The 16,935-nt window shown below is 35.2% G+C and overlaps 2 protein-coding genes across 2 annotated transcripts in view; both read right to left on the bottom strand.

Moving 5' to 3' along the window:
* pik3cb (phosphatidylinositol-4,5-bisphosphate 3-kinase, catalytic subunit beta) overlaps window positions 1-3,154 on the bottom strand; it is a 67,607-nt gene extending 64,453 nt beyond the window's left edge. Inside the window, exon 1 of the mRNA XM_087796391.1 lies at window positions 2,918-3,154. The gene's annotated coding sequence lies outside the window, so the exon portion shown is untranslated. The remainder of the gene's footprint in view (window positions 1-2,917) is intronic.
* Window positions 3,155-13,887: 10,733 nt separating this feature from the next.
* foxl2a (forkhead box L2a) lies at window positions 13,888-16,155 on the bottom strand. The gene has a single exon (XM_087796390.1). The coding sequence runs from the start codon at window positions 15,999-16,001 to the stop codon at window positions 15,090-15,092; it is 912 nt and encodes a 303-aa protein (XP_087652516.1). The 5' UTR covers window positions 16,002-16,155; the 3' UTR covers window positions 13,888-15,089.
* Window positions 16,156-16,935: the final 780 nt, after the last annotated feature.

Here is a 16,935-nt window from a genome sequence, read left to right as displayed (position 1 = left end):
TTCTTATCAAACGTATACGATATACCTTGGGGATAGAACGGTTGAAGGTCGTCTGACTAAAACTTTAAAATTCCAATAACCTGGGGGCGTTTTCCTGGAGATTCTTAGCTTTAAATAGTTGCTTCTAGTGATCACAAACAAAGGTCAGATTCTTAGAATCATGATCTCAGAATGTCCTCTAAAAGTAAAGAGTAGATCATAGTAAAAGATCAAAGCTGTACTTAAAGAAACAACCAAGATAGAAGTTTCCTTTATAGATGTTCTGGAATACTACTCCAGAGATATTTTTGATAGGATGTAATGATACATTAATTGTTTCAGATGTAGCACCAAATACACAGTTTTTAAACATCCTGGGATACAGAGCGATCATTTCCTGGTAATAAAACAAAGTTAAAAGTCAAAAACCTAAATTTAAAAATCAGCTTTTGTCCTTTGTTTCAAATCCACACACAGTGTCAAATGGTCAATTGATATTTGCGGTTGAACCATAAACGTTGCCTAAGGTTAACACGTCGGAATAAAGTCGTCGCTTTTTTTTTTTTTTACTGTTAAAATCCACACGTTAGCATCACCGCCAGTACAATCACTATCTGTTCTCTTGTCGCACATTTGTTTGCTCCGGGGCAGATATTTCTGGCAAATTACAGCAAAAGTACATGGAGGGCCCGAACGAGGAATGCAAAAACACAAAAACCACAATTCGCCAAGTCTAATGCCATCACAAACACAGAGGAGCGAGTCAGTGGTTCAATGACTCATCTCAAAAGTCCGATTTAAAAAAGAAAAAAAAAGAAAATACTAAATTTGGCTGGTAGGAACTCTTAACACATTTCCAAGGAAGTACATTCACCGGCAGAGGAACGTATAATAGCTTATTTATTAAAGGATACATGCAAACTGAATCCATTCACACTTCCTTAGGAATCAGGGAATCGAACCAGCAGCATCGGGAGCACAAGACAACAACAACAAACAACAACTAGCGTCTGGACTTATTGGCGACTAACAAGAACTTTTAATGCCGTCATGGTGGACGACACCGTCTGCATCCATTGATTTGAAAAAAAGTTTCACATCCTGTTCCTGTTCGCGCTCCTTATTTCTCAACCGTGGAAGCGTCGTCGGTGAGTCACTGATCAAAGTACAGCCTGTGATCTTGTGGTCGTGACAGGCTGGACTATAAATACGGTTGTTTTCAAAGTAGATTTGTTTCGTGAAAATTAAGACCGTACCATTGCCTTACACCAATGACATCACTATTACAATTATATTTTAATGAAATGTATCCAATTAAGCTTGTAAACACACGCATAAATATATAAAGATATTTATATGTAACTAATAAAACAAGAATAAAATGATCTTAAATACCATTATACACCCATTAACTAAACAATAGGTTGATGTTACTTTCAACTTCTCTGTCTACAAATGTGTTCTGAATTATTTAATTATATTCTTAGTAAATAGATCGAGATACGCGTGTTTTATCAAGTTTTACTAAAATCAATATTATGCTTAAATAAACAAACCACACAGCATACAAGTCGAAAATCATGTTATGAATAAAGAAAAAAGTTACCAAGTAAAAAAGTTAGTGAAAAAAATGTCTGTCTATATATATATATTTAATATACTATCATGAAACAACCATGACTATTATGGGGGAAATCTGACCATGGCGGGGCTTCCAAATTCTTGTCAATAAATGGGTAAATACTACTACTATTACTACCGTTTTTGGGTCCAAGTTAGCAGGATTTGTCCGGGTAAGGTTACGGCTGAGTTAGCTTGAAGTTAAACCTTAATTTTTGGAAAAATTAAATTTGCTAAAATGTAGCAAAGTAAGCCCAGTAAGTTTTTTCTTGTGTAATTTAACTAATTGGTCAAATATCATTGAACTCTTTGACAAATTTGGGAATTTCTTCGTTCATCCTTACGTGAAGATTCTTATTTTTAGGTTTTAAGAATTGTTATCTTCCCATATTTTCCAAAGAACGATTATCTTTAATATCCAGTTGGCTCAGGTTAAGATTAATAACAATTATTAGCTTAAAAAATAAAAAGTTTATATTAAAGTATTTGTTAATACTTACAGTGCGTTTTGATGTTTTTCGTGACAAATAAACGTGCATTTGTAAATATATCCTTTTTACATTTACAAAACAAAAACTGAAAATTTTCTTCGCGAAATAAGTTGTGCAAATCGGCATTTACACACGCATTCACCACTTCAACTTTTGGTTCTTAATGTCCTACAAACGCAACTTAGATACCCAAATACGCTACCGATTTACGTAACATCCACTAGATGGCGGTTTTGTTATAAGCCACTACAAGAAACATTTGGCACCATTGCTACGGAGTGACCCAGACATGACATGGTCAAAAAATGTCTACGGTTACTTACAGAATTCGTTTTTACAAATTAAAAATGATGTATTTTACAAATACACATTTAATTAAGACAAGAAGATAAGTTACAAATATTCAATCCACAGGTGTGGACATGAAAACATGTGCAAACACTTGACCATGTGTAGATCAACCTCCAAGCGTTCACTCACATTAATGAGACAAAAATAACCCCATAGAATTACACTTGACAGATGAGCTGGTGTCAAAACCAGCAACTCCTTGACTTGTGTCGCGTCAAAAAAAAAACAACTTCGTCTGAGTTCGTTACGAAGTCAAAACAAATCCGCATTGTTTAAAAAAAAGTTTATCTTAAAACAACATGTAACGTCAACTAGTGGCGTTCAACGCCCACATGCACACACACGAGTGTGAGTCTCAGGTACAAATGTTGTGTAGTTTTTAAATGTCAGTGAGTTCAACACAAATGTTCGCGTGTTTTTTTTCTTCGTTAAAGTTAATGATTCCATCGATGGTTGTCGCACAAGTGCGCACCTACCGTGAGTGACTTTCTGCCGAAGGAGTCAAGCTGGCGGATGTTACCGCAATGTCGCCGCCATGAAGACGAGCGACGAGCTCAGGGGAAGCGAGAGGGACGGAGGTCTCGCAGGTGGACCCGAGGACGAGAGGACACTGAGCTGGGCGGCTTCCTGTTTGTCTCAGAAGGTGAAACACCGCCGCAGATTTCTTTCTTTTTTTTTTTTTTTTTACTCCCCTTCGCCGGTCCTGCCTCCTGCCTCAGAGTACAGCCTGGAGCCCACGACCGGAAACTGTCAAAATAAAAGGGCCGTTCCACTTTCACTTCTCGTCAAAAAAAACAACAATTCACTTCCTGATACGTAAAATAAATAAATCTATCAATGAATGAATTGGTTTTAGAAAAAGTTTTGAAGAAAGAAGCGTTAAATTGTAAATAAATATAACTTTATTTACAAGGCGGAACATACATGGTCATAAATCGAAATAACCGAAATAATAATAATTCAAACTATTTGTTTATTTTTAACTTAAACTATAAAAAAAACAACATATTTGAACTATTTCAAGTGCTAATTCTATTTATTAACCATTAAAAAAACAACTGTAAATTTAGTGATAAATATACAAAATAATTCAATAGAATTGATTGATTGTTATATCGCTATATTTGCTTTGATGATTAATATAATGTTTAGTATGTTTGACACAATAATTCCACTATTTATTTATAATTATTTATATTATTTATATTTAATTTGATTGAGTTTTAACAACTATAAGTCATTTCTAGTGTAGCTCGAGTAAAATTACAACGTGCACATGTCAAACCACAAAATGTTTATATTATATACACATATGTTCATATGAATCGATTCATACACGAAAAAAAGACAACAAAGTAGAAGAAAAAGTAGAAATAACATATTTGATTCATGTTTTTCTTTTATTCTTTAGCCATTGCAAACATGTTTTATTTAGTGTTTCTCGTGAATACATGATACTATTGTCAATTAATCTCCCCAAATAATGAGTATTTTTCATTATTTCCATTTTTGTGATGGGGATCAGTTACTGTTGTGAACCTATGATTTATTTCAGAAAGCATTTACATTCAAGCCCAAGGCCAAAGGTAACTTAAACTCTCGTCTGATCACCTCCCAGGATAACCAGGTGAACTAGTTTTGGTCTTGAATGAGTGGAATAGAAGTTGATCTTATTGTGAAGGTGACAAGTGACAATGTATTTCCGGTACTGATTCGCCTCACGTCTCTGACAGTTAAAACAAATACTTGAATTATTTGTACACCTTCACAAGTATAAATGTTATCAATCATCTCAAATATATATATATATTTTATAGTTTACTTTAAATGTTATTGACAATGTCTTAAAACGGATGTCTTTAAAGTTTAATGTTAAATATTAGCGAGTATTAAAATACTTCACGAAAGTAATAACAACCATTAATCTCCACGTTTTTCATCCTTTGTGACACATTTATACTTCGAAATACATGTTTTATTGCACATGAAACTTACGCAGTAGCTCACCCTCAAGTTGCATCAAGGTGCTGCCCTCTAGTGGTAAAGATCTTTAATAACTATCTGGAAAGACGAAACTACTTCGTTCAATTGGTTTTTTGTATTAATCCTAAACTCGGAAATAATAATAATATCATAAGAGACGAACATTTTCAATGATATAAAATACTTTTTTTTCTTCTTTAAATAACGATAAAAATGCAGTCAGAATTACAGAGAATTGCGGAAAAAGATTAAAAATCTAGAAAAATAAAACAGGTAAAAAAAAGAAACTTCATAAAAATGTATAATCTCGAATATTATTTGTATGACTAAATATGCAGTTTATGTGAAAAATACAAACTGTTGTGTCTTCTTTTTTTGGTATGTACTATACGTTATAGTGCTGTTCAGTACGCACCGCTTTTTTAAACTAGCAATTAAATACCTATGTAAGTTTTAGTTATTTTGTTTTATGTATTTATAATATATATTTATATTATATGTATACTGTATTACACAAGAATACAAAACAACTTTGGCAATAAACATTTTCTATTTTCTTATTCCCTATTGTTATAATTCGCCATCGAGATTCAAAGATTTATATATACTTATATATATTTTACAATTGTCTTTAAAAACTATACACTGAAAAAAACTAACTATAATATTGCAGATTTTTGGATGTTTTTACTATAAACTAATGTATTTATTAAAAGGCACCACGGTGAATTCCGACGCACCTGAACGCAGCAGCTGAACTAGCAAACAAACGAACAAACAGGAAGCAGAATTATGGTTGTTTTTCTCTCGTCTCTGTGAACTCGAGGATATTTTGAGCCTGAAAACAAAGACTCTTTATGTCAACAATACTCACCTCAGTATTTGAATTACGACTGAAATAAGTTTAATTTCCGAGGCTTCATTCATCATCTCTTCAGCTGCAGCATCTCTAGCATCGACGCAGATCCTCAGTGAGTCTTTGTTTCTTATTTCATCTCCTGTGACGTTATTTAGACTCAAGAAACTCTTTAGAAAGTTACATGTAAAGTAGAATAAATACTACTTTTTGTATGTGTATTGTGGACAATAGCATTTATGTTTTAATCCTGTCGCAGTAGTTTTTTATGAATTACTCATTGTTCATGTCATTTTATTTTATCTCTTATTTTAGTTCATTTTATTTTTTTATTTTTTAATTAATCTTTTTGTATTTCTTTTATATAATGTCATTTTTTATTCTAATCCTGTGTTGTGTTTACAAAACTGGCTATAAAAGTTTCTGATAAAAATCAAGTTAAATATACTTAAATTCACATTTATATAACTTTTACTCAAACATAAAAACAATGTCATATCTATAATTTTAATTTAATTTAGTTAAATATATTTTGACGAGCAATAAACCACCAAGAATTAATTCTTTATTATTTTATTTTTATTTTCTTTATAAAATATAAACAGTCTCAAGGTTGATCTATACAATTGCAGGGATTAAGACGCCCTTGAACGCACCAGTGACTGTAATGATGAACTACAATTATTATTTTAGTGAAATTTTATTGAGAATTATTATTTATTTTTTTAAAGCGTATTCATTTTTTTTTTATCTGAGGGTCAAGGTGACCCAAAGGCCTGAAAACGAATGCGTCTGTGGTATCCCTTGTGTTTTCTCTGGGTCAGGGTGACCCGAAGGCCCGAAAACAAATGCGATTGTGGTATCCCTTGTGTTGTCTCTGGGTCTAGGTGACCTAGAAGCCCGAAAACAAAATTTGGTTTGTGGGATCCCTTGTGTTGTCTCTGGGTCAAGGTGACCTAGAAGCCCAAAAACAAATGCGTTTGTGGGATCCCCTGTGTTGCCTCTGGGTCAAGGTGACCCAAAGGCCCAAAAACGAATGCATTTGTGGTATCCCTTGCGTGGTCTATCGGTCAGGGTGACCCGAAAGCCTGAAAACAAATGTCCTTGTGGTATCCCTTGTGTTATCTCTGGGTCAAGGTGAATAATCTCCCTGGCTTCCATAAATACATATGCAGTGGTGGTGGTCGTTGACCAGACACAAACACAAAGGATAAAACAAACACTTTTTTTTTCTTTTTGGACCTCCGGGTCACCTTGACCCAGAGACAACACAAGGGTTAACAGTTTTTCAAGGGCAATACATACTGTCAAACGGAGGAGAAATTCCTAAAACAAAACTCTTTCAGCCATATTTAGTAGTTTTCAATATGGTCTTTGACCTCATGGGGGCCTCATGAATACAGTCCAAGGGCCACATGTTTCATTATGACTCGCCTCTAAAAACCATTACGACTATTAAGAGGTAGTTTCCACAACTAGCTAATGAAACCTAACTTGTAAACTTGCTCTTGTACTGAGGTGTTAAGATAAGGATGATACTTCATGAAACTGAATTTTAGAAAATATATATACAATATATATATAATGTATTTTTTTTAAATTATTGGAATAAGAATATCAAACTCTTTTCCATTCATTTTGAAAATATTCAATTAAAAATAAGTAAATATTTAAATCAAACACATTTTCAAATTATTAAGTATATATTTTTTTAATCGATGCTCAAATAAACAGTTCAATTAAAAAGTTCAGTTTTTATTGATATACTTCAATACAAGAGTCACAGACTAATGTTATTTCAGAGAAAATATTACCATCTTTTCTTCAAAACAAAACACCCTTCAGACAGAAATAAACGCTTGAAAGAAAACATTTCTATTTATTTTTCTTCGCCTGGTTACCCCGGACTGAAGGTCGAGGAAAGGATGACAGGTTTATATAAGGAATTTACGTTGAAAATAATATACAAGAAGATTAATTCAATTAATTCATTTATTTATATATAAATTCATTTTAATTTATTTGTATATTAATTAATTTATATTGAAGTGCATCAAAAAATACTAAAGAACAGCGAATTCATTTTGATGAATACAATTGTATTTAACTATTTGTTTGTATATTTGAGCGTTGTTTATCTGCCTGAAGAGAAAGAAAATGGCGCCAATAAATTTAATAAAATTAATATTAAAATGTAGATTTTCTTTTTCTAGTCTCTAGAGGCAACAATTACAACTTTTACCACCAGGGGGAGACGTTGTCCACTGAAACTCTATACCATGTATTTGATTAAAAAAACTATGATTAATTAAGGAAAATAATAAGATGTTTAAGAAAATATGGTGAGATGCTGAACAGTTGTGAGTTTGACATCAGAGAATAATAACTATAATAATAATCTAGTAAAATGTAGAGAGAATTTGCTTTTAAAATTGTATTTCTTTTAAAAAACATGCCCTGTTTCCATATTTTATTAATAAAAGATGTAAAAAATATATATTTTAATAATAAAAATAAATAAACGGATACAGTAAGTCAATAAAAAATTCAGAAAATATTATTAATAAAGTACAATAACACGGTAAACAGTTATGAATATGTTGCTGTAAGTTTGTTTTTGTGGTCTTGACAGAAATGGTTTTTGTTTCATTAGTTCTTGGCAACATGTGCAGCCACCGGTCAAACTGACCCTCAACTCGGTACCAGCAGAACAGGTGCCGGACCTTAATGATCGCTGTGGGAATTTGATTCCATCGTTTGATTAATTGATACGTTAACAGCCCGAAAGGTTCTGCTAATAGCTGCTCACAGCGAGGCCCCGGCGGAAGTTTTTAAGGGCCCGACGAGGGGAAGGAGAGGGATTTAAAAATAGACTCAATGCACTCTGGGAAAAAAAAAGAGTCGCCGTTTAAATCCCGACAAAGCGATTTGCGGCTCGTGATCAAGACGCCGGATGTGTTTTGTCACATTTCCCTTTTCGCCGTGCATTCTGCTGGAAATACACACTTGTACACGCGAGCTCCGTCTGTTGAAGTAGTTTGTTAGGAAGACGTGTGTATTTGACGCTTGTTGGAGGAAGTTAATGAATACATAAAAGTGAATTATGGAATATTGTAGTGCCAACATGTACCACCTCAAAGTATTTAAACATATATTTCACACAGGCAGTATTTCTTACTAAGTTTAGTGTCATTTATTTGTTTACATCTGTGATGTGTTGACGAAGCTTCATGAAGCAAGTGTTTGTCATTTTCAGATCTGGTTGCCTTTGAAAATAAAGACGCCTTGAAAATGAAACCTTGCTAGAAACTTCCTTTAGATGTTTGATATTTCGTCAGCTGTTTGATGAAACTTCATCAGCTGTTTGATGAAACTTCATCAGCTGTTTCATGAAACTTCATCAGCTGTTTCATGAAACCTCATCAGCTGTTTGATGAAACCTCATCAACTGTTTCATGAAACCTCATCAGCTGTTTAATGAAATGTCATCAGCTGTTTCATGAAATGTCATCAGCTGTTTCATGAAACCTCATCAGCTGTTTAATGAAACGTCATCAGCTGTTTCATGAAACTTCATCAGCTGTTTAATGAAACGTCATCAGTTGTTTCATGAAACCTCATCAGCTGTTTAATGAAATGTCATCAGCTGTTAATTGAAACGTCATCAGCTGTTTAATGAAACGTCATCAGCTGTTTAATGAAATGTCATCAGCTGTTTCATGAAATATCATCAGCTGTTAATTGAAACGTCATCAGCTGTTTGATGAAAATTCATCAGCTGTTTAATGAAACCTCATCAGCTGTTTCATGAAACCTCATCAGCTGTTTCATGAAACTTCATGAGCTGTTTAATGAAATGTCATCAGCTGTTTCATGAAACCTCATCAGCTGTTTCATGAAATGTCGTCAGCTGTTAATTGAAACCTCATCAGCTGTTTCATGAAACGTCTTCAGCTGTTAATTGAAACTTCATCAGCTGTTTGATGAAATGTCATCAGCTGTTTCATGAAACCTCATCAGCTGTTTCATGAAACGTCGTCAGCTGTTAATTGAAACCTCATCAGCTGTTTCATGAAACGTCTTCAGCTGTTAATTGAAACTTCATCAGCTGTTTAATGAAATGTCATCAGCTGTTTAATGAAATGTCATCAGCTGTTTCATGAAACCTCATCAGCTGTTTCATGAAACGTCGTCAGCTGTTAATTGAAACCTCATCAGCTGTTTCATGAAACGTCGTCAGCTGTTACATGAAATGTCATCAGCTGTTTAATGAAACATCATCAGCTGTTTCATGAAACGTCATCAGCTGTTTCATGAAACGTCATCAGCTGTTAATTGAAACGTCATCAGCTGTTTAATGAAACGTCTTCAGCTGTTAATTGAAACTTCACCCGCTTTATCATGAAACCTCATCGGCTGTTTCATGAAACGTCATCAGCTGTTTCATGAAACCTTTCATCTTTTTTTTTTTCTTTTTTGATAAAGACAATTGACTCAAACGTTCTCGTTGATTCATTCCAACTTTTTAACACACGTGTCGAGCTGCACTCACTGAAAGATCGGGTCACTGTCACCCCTGAACTCTTAACCGTAATATACCCGACAACCCTCCCGTGAACATCAGACTCGGACCTGCTTCTCTAATTCGGGGCAGACGTCATGTGGGATTTGAGTGGCAAGCGAGGTTAAAGCCCGGTCATTGTGATCATGTCTCACCGGCGCGTCCAGTGTGGTATTTTTAGACGGCAGTATTTGCCGGTGGATCTCTGCTGACCTCCTGCTCGTATTTACGCTCCCTGACCAGCGTATCGACGCACACTATTGTCATCACCGTGGCCGCACGTAGAAATACGACACGTCAACTATTGTCTCTCGGAGTCTGTCATTAAGATAGAAATCAGCGGCGAGAGAAAACATCACGTAGATGATGATCCAGCTGAGAAAATAAATGGTCAATCATGTCAGAGAAGGGACAAAACTTCGAGGACTTCGGCTCCGAGGAAGGAGGAGAAAGGAAAAAAAAAGGCAGAACAATCGCCGGATTTTTCCCGCGAATCAAATCTCTGCATATTTTCCTGTTTGGAGCAGATGTACACCAAACACTTGTGACCCCCCACTCGGCTTTTCAATGGCGAGGAGGTGATGTGAGCGGCTCGGGGTCGGGGCTGGAGGTCGGTCGCTCTTCGCTCTCCAGGATCAGGGAGAATATGCCAGGAATTCGATTGTGTGGATGAAAACCTGCCACCTGCAATATTTTGAACCAAATCACTCACATAAGCTTAAATTTAAATATTCGATTTTTATTTAATTTAAAGTTTTTCAAATATTGAAAAACTTTTTTCTAAGATAGTAATGGTAAAGGGTTACATAAAATTAGGTAAGTCGAATACCATAATAATTCTATGGACATTATACATTAGCATTTGTATATTTCAATATATATAATTAATCTCTAATTATATATTTTTTACTCAAGAAAAATCGTCTATTTCCTCCATAAATGATTATAAACTTGTCAGTTTGTAGGTGATGTGCAAATGTAATTTATTTTCAATTGAAAACATGCTGTTGATTATTTTGATCTTTAATACTTTTAATGGTGAGTATTGAGGAGAGTATCATCATATAAAATAGATATTATTTTCTTACTTCTTATCAAGATAAAGTGGAGATTTTTATTTTGGAAGTTAAACCATTTAATTTTAATTCTTTTTTTTAAAATGATACGTAATTTTATGATAAAGCTATTCAATTTTCCAATGAGCCACTATATATATATATATATATATATATATTCCTTCAAGTTAAGTAGGGAAGAAAAAAACACAACTTAATATCATGATATAACAACAAAGAAAACCTTTAAGTTATTATTTAATTGTGTTATTTGATTTTAATATGTATTTTTTTTCAACATAAACCATACAACAACAAAAAAACAAAGAAATCACGATAACATGATATCAAGTCACTTTTATTAAAAATATATTTTTCTTTTTTTATTTGTTTTTTGTATTTAAAAGAATACTCGGGAAAAGGATGAATAAAAATGGTTTTAATTTAACTTGGTTCTTCTCAAGAGTTGGATAAATAATTCATAATATAAACAACAACTGTCAGCAACTTGTCTACATGTTCAGTTAATCAGTTGAACTCTGACCTCTCAGGGGCCGGATAAATTCAGTCAAAGGTCCGTGTGTGGCTCCGTGTGTGGCGTGCACTTTGTCCAGAACTGTGACATGTCGATGGGCTTGAAATTCAGCTTTACTAGACTTTGTAACGACGAACTGCTGGGATGTTTTGACACTGAAGATATTTTCGTCTTATCAGGGACTTTGAGAAACACACGGTAACCGTGAACATGGTGGCACTCGGTCACATGACGAAGACGGTAGTCAACACTCTTGATTTAACGTAGAATTATTGATATTTAATTGGTGAAGGCACTTGAAATGGACAAATGTGGTGTGTTTTCTAATGTAGCCATTAGCATGAGGGTGAGCTAGCTGTCGCTAACCTCTTTTGATCGATGTAAAATCATGGATTGACTACATTTTCACTGACTATAAGTGTGTGTCAGTCCATTTAATTTTAAATATTGCGAGTTAATTAAAAGATAATCATCAACGCATTGAACGTTTGTAATTATCAAATTTATAATTTAGCCGTGAAGGAAGCATCACTCAAATCACGTGACAGATATTTCATAAATTCATTAATTTACAGTCAAATTATATGTATGTATGTATGTATGTATATATGTATGTATATTTATTTATTGTTTAATTAGTTTGAGGTTTAGAGTGACAGATAAGTCAAAACTCCACCTGGAGATTCGCACTTCCGGTTCCCAGATCTAAACGGAAGTGAAAAACATAAATCTTGTTTGTTTTCTTTCCTCGTTTTTTTCCTTCTTTATTTTTAAAAGATCAAACATTGAGATGATAAAGTTATCTAGTTTCAGTAATTTATCATTTTAATGGGTCATGTGAGTAACTATAACTATATATGTTTAAATCATTTTACATGATGAACTGCATGTTGCTGAGGTCACGTGACCAACATGCGTAAATGCCGTGAATTAAAAAAACTATATTTAATTTCTGTGTTTGTAAATAAATGTGGTTAGAAGTTTATAATCCGAGGTGAATAAATACACATTGTATTTATCAAATACAAATAATCGACGTATTTATTTGTTCTCGTGTGTGCGTGCGTGTGAGCGCGCGGAGGTCAAACACGTTACTTGTACAATGAGTTGACCTCATTTGTCTCGTTGATTACAATCTGTCATCCGAGCAACAAAAGACACGAGCACGCGCACTCCCTTCACGCTCGCAGGAGAAGTCGCGTGGAAATAAAATAAAAATAAAAACACCTTTTCCATTAATAAATAAAAATGCTCACTGAAGTATTTATTATTCAAACAGAAATGTTTTTTAAATGATAATTACCTGACAATATAGATACATGTCTTAGAGACGTTGATGTAAGTTTACACACCTTTTGGGGTTTTTATATTTTGAGAGGTGAAGGCCTGACTCACGTCCAGCGTTGAACATCCTGCCTGCAGGCCCCATTGTTCCCCAACTGTCCGGTTTCATGAGCACACACACACACACGCGCGCGCACACGCACTCTCTTTATTTTTACATTTTACGCACAGAAGCCGTTCGACATGGAACTATTATGCGTGTGTAGAAAGGATGTTGGTTTAAGTAAATAATGGAATTGTGGAGCTTTTTTTTTTTTTAATTTACACTCTTATTTTAGTAAAAAAATGATTGTTTTTGACATATTTTCAAATTATTGAATTGAAATTAAATTACATTTAAATGCATGTGAGAGCTATCCATGTGTGCCCGTCTTAAGGGAAACATAAATATTAAATAGTCAATTATTTACATTAATTTTTTTAAATCGAAAAGTTTTTTTCCTTCAAAAGTTGTTAAAGGAAAGTTGTGTTTTTTTCTGCTCGTTTATGGACTATAAGACGAGTTCAGAATGTTTTGAGAAGGCACATGAATAAATATAGATATAATTCAAAGTGATCCGTTCACAAATGGCAGTAAACTTTAAAGAAGTAGGATCTTAATTACATTTATATCGATTTTTATAGATTCTAAAGTGGTTATTAGCTCTCATGTATTTTTGATTTTTTAATGTTGCCGTTTTAGATGTTAATATTTCAGTCCGTCAGCACTCGTTTCATCTGCACTTTGACATGTTTAGATCATGAACACTCTTATTACACAATCAAGAATAATCTATATTTGTAATAATAATAATAAATAAAACACTGAATTAAGAACTAATTTAACATGCGAGTTGGATGTAACTTATCTTATTTGTTTGTTTGCACAATAATAGACGAGAAAGAGCGACACTTGGTTTTGCTACTTTTGTTGTTGAATTTACGCACATAATGGAGATGAATTTTACTTTGTATAAATACAGAATGTAAATCAAATTGTGTTCTCCAAGAGCAACTATTCTATGCGACATTAACACATGTTATAACACAGTTATGAATAACGTCAATATACAGTTAAATTGTCTACAGTAATATTCCTCCAAATGTACGAAATCCCGTGAATTTGCTGAAGAGACAAGCAATTTAAAACCTTTATTAAACAGAAGCATAAAGTTAAATAAATACGAAACGTATTGTTTTATAATTTGGTAGAACGTCATATTGATTTAAAACCCGCAAATTTAACATGATTATTTTTATTTGTAATCTCTCCTTAACCTGCTTTATGAGCTCAGCGTGACGCGTTCATATTAATAATATATTTCATTTATATTGCACTTTACATTTGCACACACATCTCAAAGTGCTAACTGACATTAATTCTTCTAAAAACAAACACTCAGTCTGCAATAAATAAAACGAACTTTAAATGACAGTAAGCTGAGCTCGCGTTTATATTAGAGAAAATATTTTAATCCAAAGATGTTATCACGTTTATTTTTTTTTTTGAAGACGTCCAAACTTCTTGAGGTCGTGTTCAGGGCTTCTGGGACCCACTCGGGTCCAAAAAGAAGTGTGTGTGCAAACGAAGTCGTCATTTGATGGTCTCAGTAAATTACTTTACGGCAGAAGATATAAATGTTAAAAACAAATGAAATATCTAATATTAGAATTTGTAACAATAATTATTTTAGAACGTATTAATACATATATTGCAAATTAATTAATGTATAATGTATAATATATAATAATGTCCTTATATAACAAATATATTCCACAAACAATAAGACGATAAATTCCGGTTATTTCCATACTATTAATAACAAATATATAATATGAACGTCCCCAAAAAACAGATTACGTCACGGCCAGTCTATTATTTAAACAATTTTTATTTTTTATTAAGAAATTGACAAATCTAGAAAAAAAGTGCTAATTCAAATGAACACATGGTCCCAACACAAATGAGACGACACAGCTGTAGAATAAAAATTAAACAAAAAAAAAATAGAAACATGATAACAAACTCCGTCTGAACTGGAATTATACACAAGATGGAATATGAGTTGACCTGAATTTGCATATTTTTTTTGGGGGGACCCCCCCTACTGGTGCAAAGAGACTTTGATGAGTTTGTTGTGTAACGAAAATGGATGTTTAGTTGCGCGTAAAGTTGGGTTTTTTACGCGCAATACATCCCTTTTTTTTATCTTGGTCATCTGGACCCAAAGTCACTTTTTTTGTTTTTATAAAAAATACTCACGGTTCGGTTCTATTTATATTTGAAATCACAGGAGTAAACGCTCGAGAGTCCAACGACAACAAAAAAAAATCTTCAAATGTCTATCCTCGTGTGTAGCGCCGAGTGTTTGCTCTCGTGCTCCCAGTACGAGCAGTGCATCATGGAAAGCTCCGCGGGCTGCCGGGCGCAGGCGAACTGCAGCCCGGTTCCGTTACCCGAGGACACCTGCGGCGGGGCGGCCGAGGCCGGGCTCAGCTGCTGGTGCGCCGGGTGGTGGTGGTGGTGGTGGTGCGTCATGCCGTTGTAAGAGTTCACCATGCCGGGCAGACCCATGCGCTGGTACGGGTTATACGAGGACGGGGAGGTCAGAGCCTTGACCGGGCTCACCGGGTTCCCGCTCGCCATCTGGCACGACGTGTACGACATGGGCGCGGGCGGCTGACCCAGGGACCAGGAGTTGTTCATGAAGCTGGACTGCAGGTACTTGGGCGGCGACAGGTACCCGTAGCCGTCCCCCCCGAATAGACTCTTGCCCGGCTGGAAGTGGGTCGGCGGGGGTCTGAAGGGTCGCTTCATCCGGCGGCGCCTCCGGTAGTTCCCCTTCTCGAACATGTCCTCGCAGGCCGGGTCCAGGGTCCAGTAGTTGCCCTTCCTCTCGCCGCCGCCCTCGCGCGGGACCTTGATGAAGCACTCGTTGAGGGACAGGTTGTGTCGGATGGAGTTCTGCCAGCCCTTCTTGTTCTTCTCGTAGAAGGGGAACTTGTGGATGATGTACTGGTAGATGCCGGACAGGGTCAGGCGCTTCTCGGAGCTCTCGCGGATCGCCATGGCGATCAGAGCCACGTAGGAGTACGGCGGTTTCTGCGACGGGTCCGGCTTCTCCGAGATCTTCTCCTGGACCGGCTCCTCTTTCGGGCGCTCCTTCTGCTTGCTGGAGGCGTTGGGGTCTTGAGGCATCAGCGCCATGGCTTCGTCCTCCTCCGGGTTCTGGTACGTGGCCATCATTGCCACGGACAAAAAAAAACAAAAGTCCAAAGAAGCCTTCGAGTCCTCCAGGGGATCCACCTCCAAAAAAACCCCTAAAAACTCCGGGTCTCGATGGATCTTCTCGCGACTGCGTGGCTCACTATCCACCAGGACGAAGGATCTTGTCAACTGGGTTCTGATGGACCCAGTTGTGGTTTGTGATTCGACAAGTCCAGCCCACTGGCGCTGCTGCGTGTGCGCGTGTGCGCCGACAGTTCCACGCGCAGCGACGTAGAACTCTGTGATTTGTGCGCGTCCACGGTTCCTCCCACACGCACGGGGAAAGTCAAAACAAGTTCGTCACGATAAACACAAGCAGCCCTGAAAGACAGTTCAATAAACAACACTGAACAAATAATAATAATAATAATAAACGACAGACGTTACTACAAATAAATCTACAATAAACAAAATGTTTTTGTATTTTAATGATTTTAAATTTCCACTTCTCATGCAAACATTTATTTTAGATTCTATAAATAAAAAGTTGGGTTTATTTTAGTTTACTAGAATACATTTTTGCAATTACTCATTATTAGTTTAGTTGTGTGTCATAAAATAAATTCTCATTTTAATGCATGTATTTGCGAAAAAACCCCACAATATATTAAATCACTCAGGTTTTTTTAGTGTATATCTTCTTTAAATGTTAACTCTACTCTTCCACAATTGTATATATGTTGCTTAAAACTGCAAGGATTTGAGACAAAAAATTTGTTTAACGTTTCAAAATGACAAGTAATGCATGCACATAGAAAAACAGAAAAGACATATACACTTAAAAAAAGTAGATTCCGTTGGATTAAATTCGTTTTATATATATTTTTTTGTCATAAAAAGTTAGTAGATTTGGAGGAAAAATCGTATTTTTTTTTGTACTCAACTTACAATACAAGTAGTTGCAAAACGTTAA

The sequence above is a fragment of the Callionymus lyra genome, chromosome 7 (assembly GCF_982586985.1).
Source record: "Callionymus lyra chromosome 7, fCalLyr1.hap1.1, whole genome shotgun sequence".
Taxonomy (NCBI): domain Eukaryota; kingdom Metazoa; phylum Chordata; class Actinopteri; order Syngnathiformes; family Callionymidae; genus Callionymus; species Callionymus lyra.
This window is presented reverse-complemented; position numbering and strand designations above follow the sequence as displayed.